The following is a 25912-nucleotide window of genomic DNA, read 5'->3' as shown; positions in this document are numbered from 1 at the left end:
GGACCCCCACTGAAAGCTGGGACACGAAATGGGCCAAGGTTTACCAGGATTGCATAAGCCTAACACAGATAGGTGGTGGCAGAGTGTGTTAAAGTGCTGAGCTGCTGAACTTGCAGATCGAAAGGTCCCAGGTTCAAATCCCGGGAGTGGAATGAGCGCCCGCTGTTAGCCCCAGCTCCTGCCAACCTAGCTGTTCGAAAACATGCAAATGTGAGTAGATCAATAGGTACCGCTCCGGCGGGAAGGTAACAGCGCTCCATGCAGTCAATGCCGGCCACATGACCTAGGACCTAAGCTCTTCGGCTTAGAAATGGAGATGAGCACCAGCCCCCAGAGTCAGACACAACTGGCTTAACATCAGGGGAAACCTTTACCTTTACCTTAACACAGATATGCATTGTGAATTGCAACTATGTATTTCGCACTGATCTGTTTATTCTTGATAGCTCTTGGGGATCCTGTCACTTTGACAGGCAATTCTCTTCAAGCTCTAGCTAACCTCTGGAATGGGAAAATTGTATTTTAACAAGATTAGCTAAAATGTCTAAAAGTGCCAAAATACATTTGGGAATTTGAAACACAAGCTGGAAATTTTTGTCATATGTAATAAAGACAAGAAATACTGCAAGCTGATTCAGTTGTTGATGCAATATGTTTTAAGATTAGAATACATTTGAAATTGAGTTATTTTTACTGAAGCTTCCAAAAGAGCAACTAAAGACTGTGAAGTAGAACATATTTCATCATATGCTACTATTCCATTATCTGTGTAGATCATATGGTTTTGTCAGGAAAGCTTCTGTGCACTCAGAAATGGGCAGGGGGGGGGGGGGATTTGATCTTCCAAAAGAAAGAGAACTGGGTTTTGAAAACTTTCAAAATGGCAGAAATCCAACCCCCACCAAGCTTACTTACTTAGGCGATCCCTCGTAGCTCGAGGACGATTGTCTTCCATCTTGGGGGTGGGTTCTTATGTGGCTGAAGAGACCGATTCTTGACCCGCATATTCTCCCGCAGTGAGGACATTAGTTTCCAAGTGGAAACACAAGAAAAACACAAGCAGGAAAACACAACAAAAGCATCCAGAGAAGGACACTCTAAAGCCCTTTGAAGCTGTATATTCTACTGCCAAACAGCTCTTACAATCAGGAAGTTCTTTCTAATGTTTAAGTGGAATCTCTTTTCTTGTAATGTGTATATATTGCTCCATGTCCTAGTCTCTAGAATAGTAGAAAAAACATTTTGACCCACCCTCTCAATGTGACATCCTTTCCAATATTTGAACATGGCTGACATGTCTCCTCTCAGCTTTTATTTCTCCAGGATACACACTTCATAGGGTTAGACGTCCAAACCTTTGATCGTTTTGGTCGTCCTTCTCTGGACATGTTCCAGCTTGTCAATATCCTTCTTGAATTGTTCTGACCAGGATTGGATACAGTATTCCAGGTGAGGTCTGATCATAACAGAATAGAGTGGTACTATGACTTTCCTCAATTTATGACCTCGTCACATGGGGCTTTTCCTCCATTCTAGGATGCTCCTGAGACGCAGCCAGGACAGAGTCCGACAGAGCCCATCACAAGATGTAGGGCTACTTCTGACAGGCTTCTTCCTGGCTCCATCTGGGTAACGTTCTTGAAATCATGCACTTTTTGACCTGATTGCCCCCATTTTATCCATAGATGGTTATGTTCGTTTTTACTACCTTCCCTATCTGGTCATTACGGTGTTTTTGTATTTTGTGTTTTTAATTTGTCTATTATATCTGAATGTTATGCTGATATTGTTTTTACTTACTTATATTGGTTTTAACTGTCATATTTTGTCTTGTTTTGGGCTGGGCCAATGCTAGCTGCCCCAATGCTAGCTGTGCCCAAGTTTATGGACCGCCATCTGATGAGGTCCTTAGACACTATACTATGTGGGGGGGGGGGGGGAGAGAAAAAAGGAGAGGACTCTGACACCCCCACCTATTTTCTGGCTTCCAAAGCATCTTCGCCAGGGCCCCAGTCACACAAATGGAATTCGATGCCTGTACTGATTTAAAGTTTACAACTCCACAAGGCACTTGTGCTGATGGGTTGCCTATGCATCAGAAAATAATACTGTAAAAAAAACATTAACACTGAATTGTCAACAAAAAAAATTGTGGATATTTTTCTTCCCCTATCTAATTGGACCACTCCTCAAATCATAAAGCCAACAATTGGTATTTTTAATAAAAAGCATTAGCAATGACTGGTGTATATTTTAGTATTTAATAAATTGTAATGTACACTCTGGTGAGCAAAAAATCTCAGACCTTAAGAAGTGGGAGGTGGGCAAAGTTCACAGCAGGAATTCACTGAAGTAAAGGAATGTGGGCACAAGGTACACTCATTTGAGATCTTCCATACCAGGTTAGTTCTGAAGTTAGGCATGGAAGATCCCACGCAGATGCCCCGTTTGTCTTTGGTAATATGCACTGAATATAAAAAATAAAATAAAAATGGCACACACCAAGCTCACTAAGCTAGTAGCCACCTACCAAACTGTAAGGTCTTCCAGTTAGGCTACTCAGATCCAGGTTTTCCTGAAACTGTGGAAGAAAAGGTAATATTTAAAAATTCTAAGATGATCTGGGTTGCTGTGAATTTTCCAGGCTGTATGGCCATGTTTCAGAAGCAATCTTTCCTGACGTTTCACCAACATCTATGACAGGCATCCTCAAGAGGTTGTGAGGTCTATTGGAAACTAGGCAGGTTTATATATCTGTGGAAGGTCCAGGGTGGGAGAAAGAACTCTTGTCTATTGGAGGCAAGTGTGAACGTTGCAATTAATCACCTCGATTAACACTGAAAAGCCTTGCAGCTCCAAAGCCTGGCTGATTCCTGCCTGAGGGAGTCATTTGTTGGATGATCTTTCACTGTGAAGCCAGTCATACGTCTTGAGTTCCTACAACACTGGAAAGGAAATGAATGGAAGTTTTTTTATCTGTGTAGACAACCCCAATGTTTTCTTTAAATTTCTGAATGACAGCTATAACATGAAATACACATTTTAAAACAGCATGTCCTGCTTGGGGTTGGGTGAAAAGTCTTTCTTCCTTGACTAAATCCCAGAATAATCATGTGCTCATCTTTAAGCACACAAACAGAATTGATTTTTCAGCTGACCAGAACCTGGGAAATAAATTCACAAAGTAAGCCTAGATTTTATTTCGACAAATAACCAATTGTCTAGATGGCTCACATCCTATATTGATTAGATTTTTCATTTAAATATATTCACAATACAATTTTAATTTAACTAGAAGGAACTGGCAAACATAGGTATGCAGTATTTTCTGTAAAATAGATAAATGTAGTTTCTTCAGGAGCATTTCGAAAGCAATTAAACATTGGCTTTAGAGATCATTTTCTCCAATAAATTCATCATTCTCTCTTGTAACTGAAGACTCTGGACTTGGATAATGTTCTGTTGATCCAGAATCCTTCTCACTTCTCGGCAGGTTTCTTCCATAGCCCTGCTCAGCTTCTTTTGTTCCTCTAGCATGGCTTCCATTAACTTTAGCTTCTTTTTTTGAAAGCTACAGCTTTGCATTTTCCTTTTCTTTACTGGTCTCTCTTCAGTTCTGAAATGTAAATATTTCAGTATTAAATCATGGGTTTGGATGCTATTTTCAGAAGGCAAAGCATGTCTTGGGTAGGGTTTTCAAATCACCTGGATAACAAGGTTTTATCAAAATTCTGTGCATGTCACCCATTGCCCTCTTAGGTCATGGTTTGGCCCAGATGCCAAACTCTGGTTTTTAAAAATAATTTTATTAGATTTTCAAACAAGTAACTTAAATCAAATAAATAAAAGACAGAGACACTAAAAAAGAGCAAAACAAAAGAATAAAACACAAAATGGCCCTGTATTATTCTCACTCCATTCCTTTTCCCTGGGAGCTGTGGTGGAGCAATGAGTTAAACCCTTGTGAATTGCTGACCTGAAGGTTGGATTGCTGACCTGAAGACTGCCAGTTCAAATCCGTGAGACGGGGTGCCGTCTATCAGCTCTAGCTTGTGGGGACATCAGAGAAGCCTCCCAGTAATACATCCAGGCATCCCCTGGGCAACGTCTCTGTAGACGGCCAATTTTCTCACACCAGAAGCAACTTGCAGTATGTTCTCAAGTCACTTCTGACACGATAAAAAAAAAACCTTTCCCTCACCTGCCAACTGAAATTAACAAATACTAGCTTCCTTTTCAAAAAATATTAATAAAATTAAAAGCACAACTGACTTCACCCCCCTTCAAGCAAAGGCAACTATCAAACTACTGTGTTATACTTCTTGTTTCTACATAATTGCATTTCACATTTCAATTTCTGGTAAAAATAAGCAAATTTATTTTAAATTAACACATAACCACAATTTGATCATTTTTTATTAAAGTTCAATTTGCTGTCATTTTATCTTTAATCATTACCTTGATATTTCCCCAAAATATTTTCCTATTCAATTTAAACTGATCTTGTTATCTCATATGGCATATTATTGTATTTCAGCAATAATTATATATGCAATATTGTTTTCCAAATGTGGAACATGAGATGCTGAGGATATGTTTCTGTAAGCCACTTTGAGTCTCTTTTGTAGAGAGAGAAAGCAGGTTATAAATAAGCATAGTAGTAGTAGTAGTAGTAGTAATAATAATAATAATAATAATAATTGCAATAATAATTGCATAAATAAATAATAATTATAACTGCAAAAGGCCACCCTACTGGGATCTGCGCGCATCATCCGAAAATACATCACATAATCCTAGACGCTTGGGAAGTGTTCGACTTGTGATTTTGTGATACGAAATCCAGCATATCTATCTTGTTTTCTGTGTCATACAATATAATAATAATAATAATAATAATAATAATAATAATACATGTGAAATTATAGGCATTCAATACCAACATATGCACTAGACATATGACTTGCTCCACCTTGGACATTTTCCTATTGACCCTTCTAACCTCTGGTTTTAGTGCACCAAAAGCATACCTTCATATTGGTAGACCATGGAGCAGAACAGACAACTCTTCATCTATGTGCTTGTCTGCAATGTCCTGCCTCATGTACAGAGGAAGAATTGTTTGAGGCTACAGATGCGGTCGCTGTTGCCCGTTTTTGGTCAAAAGATATTTAGCCGCTTGTGCTCCTTCTATTTTTATCAGTTTCATACTAATTTATGCAATGCTTTTGATACAGAATGCATAAATAAATTGGTAGACTGTCATGATCTCCAATCTTTGACATCTCTTGTTGGCTGACAAAGAACAGATGCCAGCCATAAAACGGGCCAGCCATAAAACCTCAATTACCCTATATAAATGGGCCAAAGAGAAGGTTCTGGTGTTCTGTACAATAAAACCTGTTGGAATCTACCAGCATGTGTCTTGGTGCTTTTTCTGGTGGAAGACTGACCCATAGCACAACTGGGAAAAGAGAACCCGACATAGACCTAACAACATAGCACAATTGCCACCAAAATGGAAACAATTAAAAGAAACTGAGATCCCTAGTTGACCCTCCAGCCACTCATTGGCCTTTAAAATAGATCCCTGACTCAAAGCTCCCAAAAGCATCTGAATGAACCTGAAGCTCCTAGAACTACTCCAAAAGGTCCTGCCAGAATGGAGACCTCATCATAGCCATTTGGGCAAGGAAAGGACGATAGAGATTATCTGCCCCTCCTTTGATCATAGTTCAATGCTATTCCAGCGTAAATGCTCCAGTTAATCACCCTAACATTTACGCTGGCAAGAGTTCTTCCCTCACCCTGGACTTCCCACAGATATATATATAAACATTCCTTGCTTAGTTTTTCCATACCTCACAACCTCTGAGGATGCCTGCCATAGATGTGGGCGAAATGTCAGGAGAGAATACTTCTAGAACATGGCCATACAGCCCGGAAAACATACAACAACCCAAGACAAAAAAGTTTGCCCATGCCTGATACCCTGTTTCCCCTAAAATAAGACATCCCCAGAAAATAAGACCTAGTAGAGGTTTTGCTGAATTGCTAAATATAAGGCCTCCCCTGAAAGTAAGACCTAGCAAAGTTTTTGTTTGGAAGCATGCCCAATGAACAGAACACCAGAGCATGCAGGATCGGTATATGTATATACCATAGAGTGTTGTATATGGAAATATTGCTAGTAACAAATTCTTGATAGTATTCACAGTTTGTCTGGTTATGCTGGTTTGTGATGACAACTACTGCACAGTATATAATAAATGTTCATTTTTTTTGTTCAACAATAAATGTGAATTCTTCTTCATGGAAAAATAAGACATCCCCTGAAAATAAGACCTAGCACATCTTTGGGAGCAAAAATTAATATAAGACACTGCCTTATTTTCGGGGAAACACGGTATATACAGTACTCCTTGTTCACTCACACAGCTTATGGTATACATTCCAAATTGACTTTCTAGACGTGGATGTGTGATAAAAAATAAGTAAAATCTTATTACAAATTGACTTGTCATCCAGCTACGCAAGGACTGGCTGATAGTGCCATCACTAAAATCTCCAAATTGTCAAAGAACTGACATACTCTAAAATACTCAAAAATCCAAAATTGCCCACATCAGTGGCTGAGATACTGACATCTTTCTTTCTTTAGAGTTTAATGTACACACACCTTGTTTCATGCCCAAAATTATTTTTAAACTGTTAAGTATAAATTATTTTCAGGCTATGTATATAAAGTGTATACAAAACATTAATGAATTCAGAGTTTAGACTTGAGTTCCATCTCCAAGAAATTTCATTGTGTGTTTGTGTGCATTTGTGCATGCATTCAAGCTGCCTGTTTACTTATGGTGATCCCATTTTTTTCATGTCAGGAACGACTTGAAAAACTGCAAGTCGCTTCTGGTGCGAGAGAATTGGCCGTTTGCAAGGATGCTGCTCAGGAGACGCGCGGATGTTTGATGTTTTACTATCATGCAGGAGGCTTCTCTCATGTCCTTGCATGGCAAGCTGGGGCTGGCAGATGAGAGCTCGCCCCTCTCCCCGGATTCAAGCTGCTGACCTTTTGGCCAGCAGTCCTGCCAGCACAAGGTTTTAATCCATAGTGCCACCGGGGGTTCCTATGTTTACCCTATGAATTTGACCCTTCCTGTCCAGAAAGTCTCTCAATGGGGAGGTGAATGTCTTTGGGCTTATCTGGTTATATTTTAGTAAATAAGTTTATACATTATATATATATGAAATAGATACAATATACAGAAAGATACAAGTTATATAGACAGTCATGAAGAATAGATACAATTTATTGAAGGGTTGGATATTACAGTAGAGTCTCACTTATCCAAGCTAAACGGGCCGGCAGAAGCTTGGATAAGTGAATATCTTGGATAATAAGGAGGGATTAAGGAAAAGCCTATTAAACATCAAATTAGGTTATGATTTTACAAATTAAGGACCAAAACATCCTGTTGTACAACAACTTTGACAGAAAAAGTAGTTCAATGCGCAGTAATGTTATGTTGTAATTACTGTATTTACGAATTTAGCACCAAAACATCACGATATATTGAAAACATTGACTACAAAAATGGCTTGGATAATCCAGAGGCTTGGATAAGCGAGGCTTGGCTAAGTGGGACTCTACTGTATATACTTTAGGGGTTCATGGGTTTAATAACTTTTTAATTGATTCACAATGTATTGTACAATTTTATATATGTGTTTTATTGTAAGCCGCCCTGAGTCCCTTATTGGGTGAGAAGGGCGGGATATAAATATTGTAATAAATAAATAAATGGCTGCTGCTAGTTTAATCTTGATCTTCTGATGTTTTGAACTTGTACAAATCAGGAAAGGGTCTTCTTTTAAAAAGGGAAAAGTCATATATTTATTCCTAAGCCCTTGATTGACTATAAATCTTTGGGCAAAGGTTTACCATGGCTCGATAACACCAAGGATATTTCTGTGGATTTATTGAAGACAATTCATCACCATATAATGTAATGGATACAATACAAAATGGATGAGAGAGCAGACTTAAAAATAAGTCTGAGGCACTTCTTTGTGGATTCAAATACTTAGCCAAACCAAAGAATAGGAACTCGGCCTTACGTCTCCCTGTAAATCAGTGGTTCCCAACCTGTGGTCCATGGACCACCAGTGGTCTGCAAGAACTAAAATATGGTCTGTGACCTCACCGTTACTACTACGGATAATAACACAGCCCAACCAAAAATATTTTTTTCTTGGTTTCTTTGTTTTTAGCCCTGTTCCTGGGTTATTTGGGGTGCTGATTCGGAAAATTGTGTTGGATAGATTATTACATGATTATTACATGATTTTCTGTGAGCGAGCAGATGGCAACTACTGAATGGCATATGTTCTGTATTAGATACTAGAAGTGATGTGGTCTATTCAATGCAATTTTCGGCATCAGCACCCCAAATAACCAAACCAAATCTAAAGTTGACCAAAAACGTTTTCGTAATCCTCTTGGTATTAATGTTGGAGAGTGGTCCCTTGTCAAAATGGTCCCTGGTAAAAAAGAGGTTGGGAACCTGCTGTAAATGGAAACAGTTCTAGAAGCTCAGAAAATGTATAATTGTTCAGATTGCAACTTTTTATTTATACTGATAATTGCACTTTAACTTTTGATGTAAGTTATTCACAGCTGAAGAAAATAGAAAGGATTCCCTGAAGTCCCTAAATTAATTGATTCTTCAACAATGAGACATTTGTAGTTTATATTATACACTATAAAGGGCCAAATGCATACACTAACACAAGCTAGTATAGTAAAATATAATGTTACCTTAACTTATATGAGAGCAAGCTGGATGAGCTCTCCGAATGCTCATCTTCGAAAAATTCTTCTCTCCCTTCATATGTGAACTGGTTATATGGCAAATAGAGAGGCGTAGACTTGGCAGATGGTGACTGTGATGCCTCAGTTTGTGATGCTGAAGGACCAGGTTGCTGAGTATCATGCATTTTCACATCATTGTGCTCTGATACTTTAGATAGTATTCTGTCAATTGTTTTAAAATAAGGCCAATCAGGTGCAAGGGTTTCACTATCGGTCATGCATTTTAATTTCCTGCGATAAAAGAAACAAATCATATATGAAAACAGATATTCAGTAAACATATTCAGGAACAGGCGTGTTGACCATACACAAAAATAAAGCAAAATTTAAAAATCACAAAAGGGCTATACCTTTACTGGAGCTTGAAAATCTTGGTATGTTTTGTGCATTTTGATTGACCAATAAAATATTGGTCTTTTTATATATGCTGTACTAATTTCAATCATTTCAAACAGTTTTCAAAAATCCTGCTACAGATTTAATGTCTCTTTGGGACCTGAAATCTTCTGTCTTTCAGTTGTATTTCCCCCCAGATTTTGGAGTACTTGCATATACATAACAAGATATCATGTTTCATATGTATGTTATACACATAGCCTGGAGGTAATTTAATACGCAATATATGTAATAATTTTGTGCATGAAACAAAATGTGCGTACACTGAACCTTCAGCAAGCAAAGATGTTGCCATCTCAGCACTCATGTGGACAATTTTGGATTTTGGAGTAGTTGAAGTATTTCAAATTTAGGAATTCTGGAAAAGGGATGCTCAACCTGCACAGAGTATATAAAAATAAAGGAAACTTCTAAAATAAGAAGGAAAACAGTTTGGAGTTCATCATTCTGTCTGACACCCTTAGCTTACTGGTGCCTAAAGGTCCCATCATATGACACAAGGTCCCTTTGGAAAGTAACCCATAGGCACTCATAGGCAAATGATCTTCAGACAGTATCTTTTGTAAAATAGTTTGGATATTATCTTCACTTGTCTTCATGCTGCACATGTCAGAGGCACAGTTTTTCACACATGATGGTACATCTTCAGCAGTATTAACCCTAAGTTAACAGATTGTGGAGTTTGCCTTGACAGAAGTGGTTGAACAAATTGTGGGGTTTGCTTTTGAAAGAAGTGGTTTAACAGATTGTGAGGTTTGCCTTGCCAGAAGTGATGTAATTTCTGGTGGTGGTGATGATGATGACGATGATGATAATAATAATAATAATAATAATAATAATAATAATAATAATAATACAGATTATGGAATGTGCATTTTGCCAGAAGTGGTCAAACAGATCACAGGGAACTGATCAGCTCTGAAAGTACAAAAAAGATGTTTTTACCGTTCGCCATTTCAACAAAGATTACAAACTTGCATGGTCGTGCACGATCACCCCAAAAAAGGGAAGACAGTCATGTAAGGGGATATCAGGCAGATTGGGAGGAGTCATCCCTCTGGCATGTGATGAGTCAAAGTATATTTTTTTTAAATACAGGAAGGAGAGAAAAGGCATCTGATAGGGAGGGTATGAATCTAGTATGTATCAAGTCCTCAACCAGCTTTCTTAAACTAAGGGTTGACTAATTTACAGCTGTTTTCCAAGGTGTGTATAAGGTCCATAGTCAACATAAATGTAAGGAACTTGATGACATTGTTCCATTCCCCAGAGGTTTGGTTTGCATTTTTTCATAGTTGCAGAAAATAGCACCTGTTTGCATTTGTTCCAGGGTTGCTGCAGATTCTGCAGCACTCTGATAGTCAACCATTAGCAGAGTTTGTAGCCTGTTTGCAAAGCTTTGCAGCTTGCAGCCTGCAAATGTATCTTATTGTTCTGGAGACCGCCCCTTTTCCTGGGGAAAGAAGGCTCCATTTTGAGAAGCCTCTTGCCTTCTAGACTGAAGAAGAAAGAACTTAGATGTGCTTGTGTGGCCAAGCCAGGCCAACTCTGACAAAGCCATCGTAAGTACTGACCTGCCTTTAAAACCAGTGCTGAGCATAAATAGGGAAAGACTTGCTCTTTCTAAAAATAGTAGCTTAGCACTGGGGCAGAGAATATCTCAGGATTTCTCTGCCACTGGAAGTTGTTCTACCTACTTCCCCTCAAAAACTAGCTTTGAGGTTAGATAGTTAAAGACCTGCTCTTTCTGATAGCTCAGGGCTAGGGTAAAGAGGATCTCAGGATCTCTTTGCCTTTAGAGGAAGTTAAACCAGCAACTAAAGGGGAAAAGCAAGAAAGGAGCATCTGCAAGGTTTTATAAGTTTACTGTTTATATTTGCAACCTTAACTATGTGTGCCAAGTCTGCCATGGACTTTGTGAAAATAAAATTTTGTTTGATTGTTCAACTTGAAGTGCCTTTGGTTACTGGGATTTCCAGAGCTTCTAAGTAAGGCCCCCGCAGTTCACCTAGGCAAAGGAAGAAGCACATCTTAAAGCTTTAAAAGGTGCCTGGGTGTGACGGCATAGATATAATCACAGAACATCAACCTGCTATCAATTTTGATAACTCTTAGAGAACAGTTGAGGTGCCAGAGGACTGGAGCCAAGCAAAAGATTATCCTGAATTGTTCCTTTCCTACAAGTTGGAGACAATGGGAAGGCTTGTCTTTTACAAAAGGAGGTGATTAATGGATGTTTCTCATTGGGAGAGTGGTGAGAAAGAAGCAAAGCCATGTGGTACATACATGGCAAAAACACTGTTGTCCTGCTGTAATTGTGATTTGCCTGCTTTGTGTGATAAACCCTTAGTTTTCAGATGTTGGAAGGTGTGGTTTCAAAAGTAAAAAAGCTCTTCTTACTGCAGTGCCACTGTTAAATTTGGTGGTGCTAGTGGGAGCTCTGGAGGCTACACAAAATGCCATGGGCAAGTAGTGACTCACACTGATATATATCTTCTGAAATAATGGGTTTTTTTTGCCATTGACTTATAATAAACCCATTGACTTGTAATAAACATATCATTAGATTTTTCGGGGCATAATTTGTTCAGAGATAGATGCCTTTGCTTTACTCTGAGGCTGAGAGAGCCTGACTCCCAATGGATTCCATGACTGAGTAGGGATTTGAACCCTGATCTCCAGATTCGTAGTCCAATGCTCAAACAATTAGACCATGCTACTTCTATGGTATGTTATCTACTGGGAACAAAATAAAGTTACATTTTCATCAACTAACTACTCAGGGTACTTTTTCTAAACAAAAACTTCCAATTTTATGATTTTGTATGTTTGGATTTTTTGGCTTTAGAACACATACTTATGATACTGTTCTGAGAAAAACAATACATAAAACTGGAGGTTGACTTTCCAATTTAATTTTTTTTTTGCAAATATAGGACCAATTGGATTGCATTGATGTGAAACAAATTTTAAGAACTATTGGTCCTAGCATTCAAACAATACGCAAGCTCGTATTGTCCTGAACAGTGTCAGAATAATTATGAGTCTACCTCTTGTTTTGAAAAATTAGGGGCACTGGATCCCCACAAAAGTGAGAAAACTGCAAATAATATCATCCTTTTTTTCACCTGGGATAACCCCTTTTTAGGAATCTCTAGGCCAGTGGTTCTCAACCTGTGGGTCTCCAGATATTTTGGCCTTCAATTCCCAGAAATCCTAACAGCTGGTAAACTGGCTGGAATTTATGGGAGTTGTAGGCCAAAACACCTGGGGACGCACAGGTTGAGAACCACTGCTCTAGGTCTTACAGCACCATTCTACAGCAGATGTTGGCAATAGAGTCACACTAGAGGACATAAAAAATTCCTAGAGAGAATAATCAAATCTGAAAAATTGAAACTGTATTTTGATGTTAAGCAGTGTATATATATATATTGTGTGTGTGTATATATATATATATATCCTGAATTAGTCTAGGGAATCTACAGGGCTGAAAAAATGGCTTCTAAGAGCCATATGCACCATGGATGTTCATGTACATCATGTACAATAAAATGGTATCCACTATCCATTAAATAAAACTAAAATCAAGATTTGCTTTTCAGATTTTTTAAGCAGCGGATGATGGAATCAATCTGTGAATACAGAATCTGTGGATATGAAGGGCCAACTGTATGGCAGCTAATTTATTTAAGCACCTTATATTAAAGCAGAATAATTTATTATATACTGTGCTTTATTTGTGTATATATGTGCAAAAATTAGCTTTCAGTGGACTCAAGCTGTTCTAGAATGCACCTTGCAATCATGGTGGAAGGTTGGACTGGATGGGCCTTGTAGTCTCTTCCAATTCTCTGATTCTAAGCTGTAAACTATGTTGCAGGATCCTTAGACATAAATGAAAAACAAGCCACTGCATGATATCCTTCTGAACCCATCAAATACCAGGCTTCAAGATGTACTTTTATGAAAATGACATTTTTCCATCTTCAGACTTTTTCAAACACATTCAGACACAGTACTATGAACCCATGGCAGCAGTGAGTTTGGTGGGCTGTGACATCTATTCTGGGTGTGATGTTGGCTGTCCTTCTGCTGGCTTCAAAGCAAAATGTTAACTTTTCTTCTGAATTTTCCTTGATTGTTTCCTTTTTAAAAAAAATTAAAAATGAAGAAAGTTTGCCGCACCAAGTTTCTAATATAAATTTTCCCTCTTGATGTAATGTTTCCTTTTCTGACAAAGCAATAACTTTTTGCAGAACTTCCCACTCATGCATGGTTTTGCCTCATTACACCTCCCACTTGCAGACTAAACACAAAAGGAAAGTATTTAAATTGTACGTTTTAATTAATAATTTCAATGTGTGTATAAATGGTGCACAGTTGAACACCTCTGAACTTTCAGAGCTCCAAAACAGAAACAAAAGAGGAAAGAAGCACAGATTATGATGAGTTACATCCCTGCAGCTGCAATAAAGCCCATGTACATTGTGCTTTCTCAAAGCTCTTTCACTAGGCTTGGTGTGATAAAAAGAGTGCGTACTCCAGCCTCAAGCAAGACAGGTTTGTGATAGCAGAGCTTGTTCTCTGGATCCTTGCCCATCCTGGCTTATTAAACTGGCCGGGGGAGGGGGGGGCTGGCAGGGTGGATGAAGGTGCTGGTAAACACTTCCTTGAGTCAAGGCATAATGCCAAATATTTTCAAGGAGGCAGTAGTAAGACCGTTATTTAAAAAAACCAGCACTGAACCCCACTCAACTGAACAAATTTCAGCCAGTATCAAATTTCCCTTTTCTGGACAAGGTTCTAGAGAAAGTGGTGGCCTCACAACTCCAAATTTTCTTAGATGAAACCAATTATCTAGATCCATTTCAATTTGGTTTCAGGCCTGGCTATGGAACTGAGATGGCATTGGTCGCCTTGGTGGATGATCTACGAAGAGAACTAGACAGTGTGTGTGTTGGTTCTTCTGGACCTCTCAATGGCTTTCAATACCATCAGCCATGGTATTCTTCTGTGCCGGCTCTCTGGGATGGGATTAGGGGGCACTGTACTACAGTGGCTCCAGTCCTTCCTGGAGGATTGGACCCAGATGGTGGTGCTGGGGGACTCCTGTTCAGCTCTCTGGCCAGTGGCCTGTGGGGTCCCTGAGGGTTCAATTCTGTCCCCCATGCTGTTTAACGTTTACATTAAACCTCTGGCAGAGATCATCTGGAGTTTTGGGGTTTGGTATCAGATTTATGTGGACGACACCCAACTCTATTACTTTCCACCCAATGCCAAGGATGCCGTCCTGGTCCTCATTCAGCCTGTCATCAGTAATGGACTGGATGAGGGCTAATAAGTTGAAACAATCCAGACAAGACAGAGGTACTCCTGGTCAGAGGAAAGGCAGATCAGGGTATGGGATTTCAGCCTGTGTTGGATAGGGTCATACTCCCCTTGAAGACTCAGGTGTGCAGTCTGGGGGTGATCCTGGACTCATTGTTGACCCTGGAGCCCCAGGTGTTGGCAGTGGCCAGGAGCACAATTAAAACTTGTGTGCCAACTGGGCCCGTGCCTTGAGATGCCAGATCTGGCCATGGTTATTCACGGGGCAGTCACATTCTGCTTGGACTACTATAATGCTCTCTGCATGGGGCTGTCTTTGAATATAGTTTGGAAGCTTCAACTGGTCCAGAGATTGGCATCCAGACTACTAACTGGAGTGCCATTCAGGGAGTGAACAACTCCCATGTTACGCCAGCTCCAATGGCTGGTCTGCTTCCGGGCTAAATACAATGTGCAGATTATTACCTATAAAGCCCTAAATGCCCAGGCTATCTAGAAAACTGCATCTCCTCGTACAAACCTGCATGAGCTCTATAATCTGCCAAGGTGGCCCTATTCTCAGTCCCATCCCCGTCTCAAGTACGGCAGGTGGGAATGGGAGAGGGGGCCTTCTCAGTGGTCATCCCCCATCTTTGGAATGCGCTCCCCAAGGAGATCAAAATGGCCCCCTCCTTACTTGCTTTTAAAAAGCAACTTAAAACATTTCTATGCTCTCAAGCATATGACACTGTATGTAAATATTATTTGTAAGCCACTCTGTGTCCCCTTCGGGGTGAGAAAGGCGGGATATAAATGTAGTAAATAAATAAAGTTAGGACCTTTTACCCTAGCACTTAAGACCTGGCTCTTTACTAGAGCTTTTAATCTATGTTAATTTTATCAATATTTGTATGCATGTATTTTTATCCTTTACAATTTTATCTTGTAAATCGCCTAGAGCATCTTGGATGGAGGGCGATTAATAAGTAATTAAATGATGATGATGATGATGATGATGATAAATAAATATGACGAGAAGAAGGAATAGAGCTTATAACATTGTTAAATGGAATGGAAGAGGAAACAGATTTGATATGCTATCTTACCTGGCTTTTAATTGTGAATTAATTGTTATTATTTACATTACTTGTTTTAACTTGTGTAATGTATTTTATTGTTTGTTGTTTATATTTTTATGTCTGTTTTATTCAGGCATTGAATGTTTGCCTTTATTAAGTTGGAAGCCACCCTAAGTCCCCTCGGGGGGATAGGGCGGGCTACGCATAAAGAATTATTATTATTATTATTATTATTATTATTATTATTATTATTATTTTATTGTATGACACAGCAAACAAGATAGATATGCTGGATTTCGTTTCACAAAATCACAAGTCGAACACTTCCCAAGTGTCTAGGACTGTGTGATGTATTTTCGGATGATGCGTGCAGATCCCAGTAGGATGGGCTTTTGCAGTTGACAGATCATAATTTTGTCAATGTCTATTGTTTCCAAATGCCGGCTGAGATCTTTTGGCACAGCACCCAGTGTGCCCATCACCACCGGGACCACCTGCACTGGTTTCTGCCAGAGTCTTTGAAGTTCAATCTTGAGGTCCTGATAACAGCTGAATTTTTCCTGTTGTTTTTCGTCAATGCGACTGTCACCTGGAATGGCAACATCAATGATCCAAACCTTTTTCTTTTCCACAACTGTGATGTCTGGTGTGTTGTGTTCCAGAACTTTGTCAGTCTGGATTCGGAAGTCCCACAGTATCTTTGTGTGCTCATTTTCCAGTACTTTTGCAGGTTTGTTATCTCACCAGTTCTTTACTGCTGGGAGGCGGTACTTGGGGCATAAGTTCCAATGAATCATTTGGGCCACATAGTTGTGCCTCTGTTTGTAGTCTGTCTGTGCGATTTTCTTACAGCAGCTGAGGATATGATCAATGGTTTTGTCGGTTTCCTTGCACAGTCTGCATTTTGGGTCATCAGCTGATTTTTCGATCTTGGCCTTAATTGCAGCATTATTATTATTATTATTATTATTATTATTATTATTATTATTATTATTATTATCAGCCTATGATTCTAAAGAATCAAATTTAACCCTGAAACTGGACCACCATTCTCCCTTGTTCTCCACAAATTCCAGCAGAACCTGACCCAGAGCCTCCTTCCTAGCCATCGCACAAACATACAAAAATTCAGGCTACCCATTCAAAATTACCGGTAGGTTTTAACTAAAAGATTCCAGTGTCTAAAAATGAACCGTGAAAACATCTGGAGATCTTTTATGCATGTACTCATGTTCATTTTTTAGTTCTATTTTTAAAACAGATTAAAGAACATAAATCTGAAAGAGCTTTCAGTCATAGTTGCTTGATGGTTCTCCATACTAATTGCTTTTCTTCTTTTGCATTCATTGCTTCCGTTTTCAATTATTAACACATTTTAGTTGGAAAATTAAACAGAACAAATCTTAAAAAGCATTACAAAAGGTCCAGGTTATCATCTACTTTTTTAAAAAATATGCATGCTTAATAGTGTTTATAGCTAACATTTATAAGTGAAAAGAAAAAAAGAAGCATGCTTAGGGAGAACAGGGATTTTGTCTGTATATGGGAAAATAAACTTACTCTATGATAGCTAATGCTACCAACTTTGTCCTCTAAGGCCCCTTCCACACAGCTGAATAAAGTCCCACATTATCTGCTTTGAACTAGAATATATGGCAGTGTTGACTCAAATAATCCAGTTCAAAGCAGGCATTGTGGGATTTTCTGCCTTGATATTCTGGGTTATATGGCTGTGTGGAAGGGCCCTAAGTTAATCACAAATGTGCTATAAGATCCATTTCAACCCTCGGGTACGTGTTACTGGTATTCAATCTCTTCCAAGGAATAGATCTTTCTAGATTCATTGACTTGATCTACTTCCCTTTTCAAGCATTATACATTGTGTGAAGAATGGGTGCCTCTTTGATACAAAATTATAGAATGGTGATACTATTTTAACTGTTAAGTTTCCGTCCTGCTATTTGTAACTGCACGCGGTTCTGAAAAGTCTTTGCCAGGGATCCCTAATTATACATTCACAGATCCCATAGAAAGCAGCCATGGCAAATGCATGACATTGCATTGTAATTGTGTAGTGTAGATACTTGTATAATTAATAAAGTTTTTTTCGTGTCAGGAGCAACTGGAGTTGCTTCTGGAGTGAGAGAATTGGCCGTCTGGCAAGGACGTTGCCCAGGGGATGCCCGGATTTTTTTTGATGTTTTACCATCCTTATGGGAGGCTTCTCTCATGTCCCCGCATGGAGCTGGAGCTGATAGAGGGAGCTCATCCGCACTCTCCCCGGGTTGGATTCGAACCTGGCAGCCTTCAGGTCAGCAACCCAACCTTCAAGTCACAAGGCTTTTATCCCCTAGGCCACTGAGGTTCCTGTAATAAAGTTATGATCCTATTTATGAATGAAAGTGTGACACAGTGATTTGCGTCCTGGGCTCGGGCTGTGGCGCAGGCTGGAGAGCAGCTGCAATGAATCACTCTGACCAGGAGGTCATGAGTTCAAGGCCTGCTCGGAGCCTATGTTTGTCTGTCTTTGTTCTATGTTAAAAGGCATTGAATGTTTGCCTATATGTGTAATGTGATCCGCCCTGAGTCCCCTTCGGGGTGAGAAGGGCGGAATATAAATGCTGTAAATAAAATAAATAAATAATAATAGAGACCAAGGTTCAAAGTACTGTTCAGCAATGGAAACCCTCTGGGTGACCTTGGGCAAGTCACACTTCCTGCCAAATCACTTTCCAAATGTTAATTAGCCTTGGGCAAATTAAAATTAGAACCACCTCATCCATATTTGAATCTAAATGTGATGGATATTCTGTAACTACTCTTCTCAGGGCCCTTCCACACATCCCTATATCCCAGAATATCAAGGGAAAAAATCCACAATATCTGTTTTGAACTGGGTTATCTGTATCCGCACTGCCATATATTCCAGGTCAAACCAGAAAAGGTGGGATTTTATTCAGCTGTGTGGAAGTCTTTAGTTTCAAACATTAAAGGCTTTATGGGACTTCATTGGCCATCCTTCTCCAAACTGGTACTTCTCTAGATAATCATCTGCAAACAGCACACGGTGTTTATACCTGACAGTGTGGCCTGAAAATATTGTAAGTTATTTGTTTTAGCCTAATTTATTGCTATGAACAAAAGTAAGATAATTTATACAGAGGTGTGATAATTTATACATAGCAATAGATGCAGTACGAGTTCTTGGAGCTTGGCGTACAGGAATGAGGCAAACGGGTGTTTTGAATGAGTGTAGTGCAGGCATGGGCAAACTAAGGCCCGGGGGCTGGATGTTCCCCCCGGGCGCTTTTTAATTTATTTATTTATTTATTTATTTACAGTATTATATTCCGCCCTTCTCACCCCGAAGGGGACTCAGGGAGGATCACATTATATACATATAGGGCAAACATTCAATGCCCATATACACATAGAACCAAGACAGACACAAACGCAGAGGCAATTTAACCTTCTCCTGAGGGGATGTTTGATTCTGGCCACAGGGGGGAGCAGCGACTTCATCATCCACTGTGACGGTACTTCCTCATTCCACATTGTAAATTAGTTAAATTTGCCTCCCCACTTTATAAGTGGTACCTTATTCCCTACTTGATAGATGCAACTATCTTTCGGGTTGCTAGGTCAGCAACGAGCAGGGGCTTTTTTTTTAATTGACAGGTGCTCACCCCACCACGGGCTGGCCTCGAACTCATGACCTCATGGCCAGAGTGATTTATTGCAGCAGGTTGCTCACCAGTCTGCACCACAGCTTACCCCAGGCCCTCTTGGCATAAGGATACGGTGTCCTGCCACATCCTAATGCCACCATTTGTCTCACCCTCCTCCCAGCATAAGGACAGTATGACCGACCCCATCCTTATGCCAAGAGGATGGCTTGAGGAAATTACGCGGCAGCTGAGAGTCCTCCGGAGCACACTCAGCCACCGTCTCTCTCACCCTCCTCCCAGCATAATGTCAAGAGGAGAGCTCAGGGGATCAGGGGAGGAAGATGGGAATGTGGATTGGGTCACATGTCCCACCTTCCTCCCAAGAAGGAAATTATGGAAATTAAGGAAATTGAAATTGAATCCAGACAAGATGGAGGTCCTCCTGATAAGTTGTAAGGCAGATCAGGGCATAGGGTAGCAACCTGATGTTAGATCCCAGCTACCTTTGGCCCCTGTACCTGATCCTGGGTTTGCCTTTGACCAGGATGAAGAACATGTTGATATTTCTCCGAGTCAGCTTGACCCGATGAATTTGCAGCTGCCGATTGTTGACAGTACACAGCCAGCTCTAATTGAAAGGGAAAGTGCGGAGGATAACTCTACTCCCTCGTCAGATGTCCTAAGCTCACCAGATGTCCTAAGCTCACTCCTTCAACAGGAGACGGTATCTAAACGAGCAAAGATCTCAGAAACAATCGCTGAGGAGAAGCGCCTGCTTGGCTGAGCGTGGAGACTCTTGATAGAAGCCTTTCCCTTGGGAACTTTGGAGAGGAAGGCCCCCTTGGGGGGAAGACTCTGCACTTCAATAAAAGCTTTGCTCACAGTAGTTTCCCTGCGGTGTCAACGTTGCTCAACTGTAAGAAGATTCATCGCCTCAAGTTCCCAGCCTCTTGACTCGGGCAGCCAGCAACCGCTGTTACTCACGAGTAGACCCGGATTGAGTCTACTTCCCTGTTGTTTCCTGAACCAAGTTTTATTTCTGCGTTCTCAAGTTCCTGCCTTACTTCTAAGAACTATTCATGAACATTTGAACCCTGTTTGTGTTCCTTGCTTGTCGAATTGATTCCCCACTCAAACACTGATTCGGTTTGAGTGTGTTTCGGTATCTGGGCTTTGGACTCTAATACGGGACATATTACTTGACATTTCTGGACTATCTTATACCTTTTCTTAAAGGGCTATTGCTTGCTCAACTTTTCCACCAATTCATTTTTGGATTACTATTAGCTTTAATAAAGATATTAAAAGATTATTGGTCTCAGTGTTGGTTTTCAGTGCTCTCGCTGCCTGGATTGTAACACCTGAGTTGGACAGGGTTACACTCCCCCTGAAAACTCAAGTCCACAGTTTGGAGGTCCTTCTGGACTAATTACTAAGCCTGGAGGCCCAGGTGTTGGTGGTGGCCAGGAGGGCCTTTGCACAATTAAACTTGTGCACCAGCTGTGACTGTACCTTGAGAAACCGGACTTGGCCATGGTGGTCCATGCCTTGGTTCTATCCCATTTAGACTACTGTAACAGGCTCTACATGGGACCCATTACAGTAGTTCAGAGATCTGCAGCCAATTTATTGACAGGTACTGGGCCCAGGTAGCATATTTCCCCCCTGCTAAAGCACCTGCACTGGCTGCCAATTCCTTTCCAGGTCTCATTCAAGGTGCTGGTTTTGACCTTTAAAGCCCTAAACTGTTTAGGTCCTACTTATCTATCTGACTGCATCTCCTCATACCAGCCTGCCTGAACATTAAGATCTTCTAGTGAGGCCCTTCTTTCGTTGCTACCACCATCGCAAATATGGTTGGCAGCGACGAGAGAGAAGGACTTCTCAGTGGCCGCCCCAACCCCCTGGAACTCCCTCCCCAAGGAGGTTAAAACAGCCCCTTCCCTGACATCTTTTTAAAAGCAGCTAAAAACTTTCCTGATCTTTTAAAGAAGACACTTAGCTGTAATGACAGGAAGACTAACTTTTATTGAGTCGTGCTAAGTTTATCATTTGTCTTGTTGAGTTGCCTGTATTAACTGTATTAGATAAATGTTTTTAAATATGTTTATTTATTTCTCATTTTATGGATTATTGTTTTACATATGTATGTTGTATTGTATTGTTTTTTATATCATGTTGTAAGTCACTTTGAGTCCCATTTAGGGAGAAAAGCAGGATACAAATAAATATTTTTTATCATCATCATCATCATCATCTAAGAATTCAGCAAACAGGGGTGTTTTATGTGGGTATTTAGAGGGAGAGTTTGAGAGGGCTCAGAGTTCTGTTCTTGATTTAAAATTGCTAAAAATGGATAGTGAGGGAGCTCATGTAGTCACCTGCAAGAGATATGCTATGTTTGTGTTCTTGCCCGAGGATGTGAGTAGTTATATGTGCATCAAGTGTAAACTGATTGCCGTCTTGGAATATGTGAACATGCAGGCAAAATACACAGGGGATGTCTCTAAGGGGGAGGTCATGTCCCAAACACAGGGAGTGGATACATGGAGGGAATTAAGACAGAGAAGTAAAAGCACCAGGAATCAATTTGTAAGTTTCAAACTACAGAATCAGTGACATTCTTAGCATAGATCTTGAACCTGCCTCAATTGTATTTTCAAGCTGTTGGACGTAGTAGAATCATAGAATCATAGAATCATAGAATAGTAGAGTTGGAAGAGACCACATGGGCCATCTAGTCCAACCCCCTGCTAAGAAGCAGGAAATCGCATTCAAAGCACCCCCGACAGATGGCCATCCAGCCTCTGCTTAAAAGCCTCCAAGGAAGGAGCCTCCACCATGGCCCCGGGGAGAGAGTTCCACTGTCGAACAGCTCTCACAGTGAGGAAGTTCTTCCTGATGTTCAGGTGGAATCTCCTTTCCTGTAGTTTGAAGCCATTGTTCCGTGTCCTAGTCTGCAGGGCAGCAGAAAACAAGCTTGCTCCCTCTTCCCTATGACTTCCCTTCACGTATTTGTACATGGCTATCATGTCTCCTCTCAGCCTTCTCTTCTGCAGGCTAAACATGCCCAGCTCTTTAAGCCGCTCCTCATAGGGCTTGTTCTCCAGACCCTTAATCATTTTAGTCGCCCTCCTCTGGACACTTTCCAGCTTGTCAACATCTCCCTTCAACTGTGGTGCCCAAAATTGGACACAGTATTCCAGGTGTGGTTTGACCAAGGCAGAATAGAGGGGGAGCATAACTTCCCTGGATCTAGACGCTATTCCCCTATTGATGCAGGCCAGAATCCCATTGGCTTTTTTAGCAGCCGCATCACATTGTTGGCTCATGTTTAACTTGTTGTCCACGAGGACTCCAAGGTCTTTTTCGCACACACTGCTGTCAAGCCAGGCGTCCCCCATTCTGTATCTTTGATTTCCATTTTTTCTGCCGAAGTGAAGTATCTTGCATTTGTCCCTGTTGAACTTCATTTTGTTAGTTTTGGCCCATCTCTCTAGTCTGTCAAGATCGTTTTGAATTCTGCTCCTGTCTTCTGGAGTGTTAGCTATCCCTCCCAGTTTTGTGTCGTCTGCAAACTTGATGATCGTGCCTTCTAACCCTTCGTCTAAGTCGTTAATAAAGATGTTGAACAGAACCGGGCCCAGGACGGAGCCCTGCGGCACTCCACTTGTCACTTCTTTCCATGATGAAGACGACGCATTGGTGAGCACCCTTTGGGTTCGTTCGCTTAGCCAATTACAGATCCACCTAACCATAGTTTTGTCTAGCCCACATTTTACTAGTTTGTTTGCCAGAAGGTCGTGGGGGACTTTGTCGAAGGCCTTACTGAAATCCAGGTACGCTACATCCACAGCATTCCCTGTATCGACCCAACTTGTAACTCTATCGAAAAAAGAGATCAGATTAGTCTGGCATGACTTGTTTTTGGTAAATCCGTGTTGACTATTAGCAATGACCGCATTTGTTTCTAAGTGTTCGCAGACCACTTCCTTAATGATCTTTTCCAGAATTTTGCCTGGTATTGATGTGAGGCTGACCGGACGGTAATTGTTTGGGTCGTTCTTTTTTCCCTTCTTGAAGATAGGGACCACAATAGCCCTCCTCCAATCTGCTGGGACTTCTCCAGTTCTCCAAGAACTCTCGAAGATAATTGCCAGTGGTTCTGAAATAACTTCCGCTAGTTCCTTCAGTACTCTTGGGTGTAGCTGATCTGGCCCTGGGGACTTGAATTCGTTTAGAGAGGCCAAGTGTTCCTGGACAACTTGTTTCCCTATTTGGGGTTGGATTTCCCCCAATCCTTCGTCCATTCCGTGTTGCTGAGGTTGAAGATGGCTTTCTTTTTCTGAGAAGACCGAGGCAAAGAAGGCATTAAGTAGTTCTGCCTTTTCCCTGTCCCCTGTCGCCATCACCCCATAGAAGTTCGCCATAGAAGTTTGCATATTCCTTTTTAAAAGTGTATGTATGTGTATCTCTCTGTGTGTGTATTTGAAACCATTCCAAGGCCTTCGGATTAAATATTCTCATTACCCGTCTTGTAAGTACTGTACATATCTTTTTTCTATTTCACTGTGCACATATGTAAAACAAACGAGTGCTTTCCACCAAGATGAAAATTAAGTGCAATTGCATCATTCTGAGAGTATTAGCTGTTCCATTCAAAATACGACTCCCAACTTAAAAGGACATCTTGAAAAGATCAAACCAGAAAAGAAAATGAAAAATAGGATTTTAAAAGGCTTGCAGAGCTGTATCGACATTTCGCTTTAATAAATATCCTGAGATTTACATGCAGGGATGATGATCTAAAATAAAATAAAATAACAGACTCACACAGATCCAAATGTGTTTTGTCATTACTAATTTGTGCAATAAAAACTAAAAATCAGGATCACACATTTGAGACACATGAATGATAGATTCATATTACGTACTGCATGTTTCAGGACAACAAACAGCTAAAAGCAGACCTATTAGCTCATGTCTCACAAAGAAACTGCTTTCAACACCATCATGCTATAGCCGCAAATATTTCAGTTTCCTAAGCCAACTTTCAGTTTTGATGGACACTAACTATCATCTATTAACCCATCTTTGGATACCTTTGTTTCCTCCACCAGTTAGAGCAGCATTATTTACCCTGTGCAGTTTTTTCCTTCTGGAAATGCAGTTGTTCGTTTGCTAACGCTGGGCACAATTATAGCAATGTGTGTCACTCAGTGGTGATGCACACAGTTATTTTAGTCCTCTGAAGTGTAACTCCCTCACTCTGCAAAGGCAAAAATGTAGACATTGCATTGAAAATTATTTCATTTTCACGTATGTAGTTTTCACACAGAAAGGACTAGTTGAAGATTAACCTGTACTGCAGTGAGCTTTCCTTGCAAGTGCAAATCAAATAAGATTTTTATATATCATATCTGTATATATACATTTCTATATGCACACAAAACACACTTTCATACGACACAGAAGGATTAATCATCGCAAAGGTTATGCTAGCATTTTAAATCAGGATGGTAAACACGAAGAAGAACGACAACATGCTGAGAGTGCTGAGAGGGATTTTTAAGAGCCTCACAAACAGCCTTCAGTCTTTCATCTATGGCTTCCCTTTGCACAGCCGTTTCAGACAAGGCAAGAAGAGCCTGAGCAGTTTCAAGACATCTCTTTCCAAATAAAAGGAATTAACCGGCGCTTACCTGTACTGGAAAGTCATGTTTGTGATTTTAATCTTAATTTCTTCTCCGTGGCGAATTTCTCCCGTCATTTCAAAGAGTTTGTTGGCCATTTTCTCATAAACTTTGGCATTCCTTTTAGTTTTTTTCAGCTCATCAAAAAATTCTTCCCAAACCAGCATTAAGCCCCTCATTTCTGCATCAGTCCAGTTCCTGGCCCTCCTGTGCTTCTCAGTCTGAGCAGAAACCAGATAGTTGGGGATTTCTGCTGCAGCCATGGCTGCTTGACCTGAAAGGGTTTCCTGGCTCAGAGAGAACACTTAATGTCGATTTTACTTGGGGTTTTAGGGTTCTGCGGTGCCAGGCAGGCACGGGAAGCCCCGGGATTTGAATGACAACAGAACACATGAAACCTCTTTGCAACAGCTTGAAGCCTGAGTGCACAAAATGGGGCCTACATCTGACAGGCAGGAATTTAGTTAAAAGCTTTTAAACAGAGAAACGTCATTTGGATGTCACGTTGCCATGGCAACAGAGCAACTGCATAAGCTACAACAACAAAAACCTTTTAACTGAAAGCAAAAAGAATCAGGACAAAGTTGACAGGCCATCAATATTAAAGCTTTTAAACACTTTAGGTTGAACAAAAACAACAACAAAAATGATCTATGCCGCCTTTGAGAAGCCGCTTTTAAGTTTTTTTGCTCCTTTTGAGCTGTTTCCTTACCTTGTAGGCAATCTGCTGCAAAAAGGGGGGAGAGGCAAAGCAAGGGGGTGCAGCCTGAATGGGCTTTTAAGTGGCGCCTTGACAGATTCCCCGGGAGGAGGTGGCAAAGGCTCCGGCCCAGCACACACAAAGGCCCTCCTGCAACAATTGTCACTAAAAAAGTCTTTGTGGAAGCATTG

General features: G+C 40.5%; 1 protein-coding gene and 1 long non-coding RNA gene across 3 annotated transcripts; one reads left to right on the top strand and one right to left on the bottom strand.

Moving 5' to 3' along the window:
- Window positions 1-826: 826 nt before the first annotated feature.
- On the top strand, window positions 827-8828 carry LOC134299358 (uncharacterized). 2 transcript variants are annotated; one of them, XR_010006551.1, is made up of 3 exons: window positions 827-1449; window positions 1537-1629; window positions 6885-8828. It is a non-coding gene; the product is annotated as an uncharacterized LOC134299358 (long non-coding RNA). The 2 variants fall into 2 exon arrangements; XR_010006550.1 differs by lacking the exon at window positions 6885-8828 and having other exon boundaries at window positions 1537-2241.
- On the bottom strand, window positions 3173-25631 carry msantd1 (Myb/SANT DNA binding domain containing 1). Its single transcript, XM_003224149.3, has 3 exons — window positions 25031-25631; window positions 8822-9106; window positions 3173-3616 (listed from the first exon to the last, which is right to left on the bottom strand). Exons 1-3 carry the CDS (start codon window positions 25282-25284, stop codon window positions 3376-3378), a joined length of 780 nt encoding a protein of 259 aa, XP_003224197.1. The 5' UTR covers window positions 25285-25631; the 3' UTR covers window positions 3173-3375.
- Between the last annotated feature and the right edge of the window lie 281 nt (window positions 25632-25912).

The sequence above is a fragment of the Anolis carolinensis genome, chromosome 5, assembly GCF_035594765.1.
Source record: "Anolis carolinensis isolate JA03-04 chromosome 5, rAnoCar3.1.pri, whole genome shotgun sequence".
Lineage (NCBI taxonomy): Eukaryota > Metazoa > Chordata > Lepidosauria > Squamata > Dactyloidae > Anolis > Anolis carolinensis.
The sequence above is the reverse complement of the archived record's forward strand: the minus strand, read 5'-3'. Positions and strand labels throughout refer to the sequence as shown.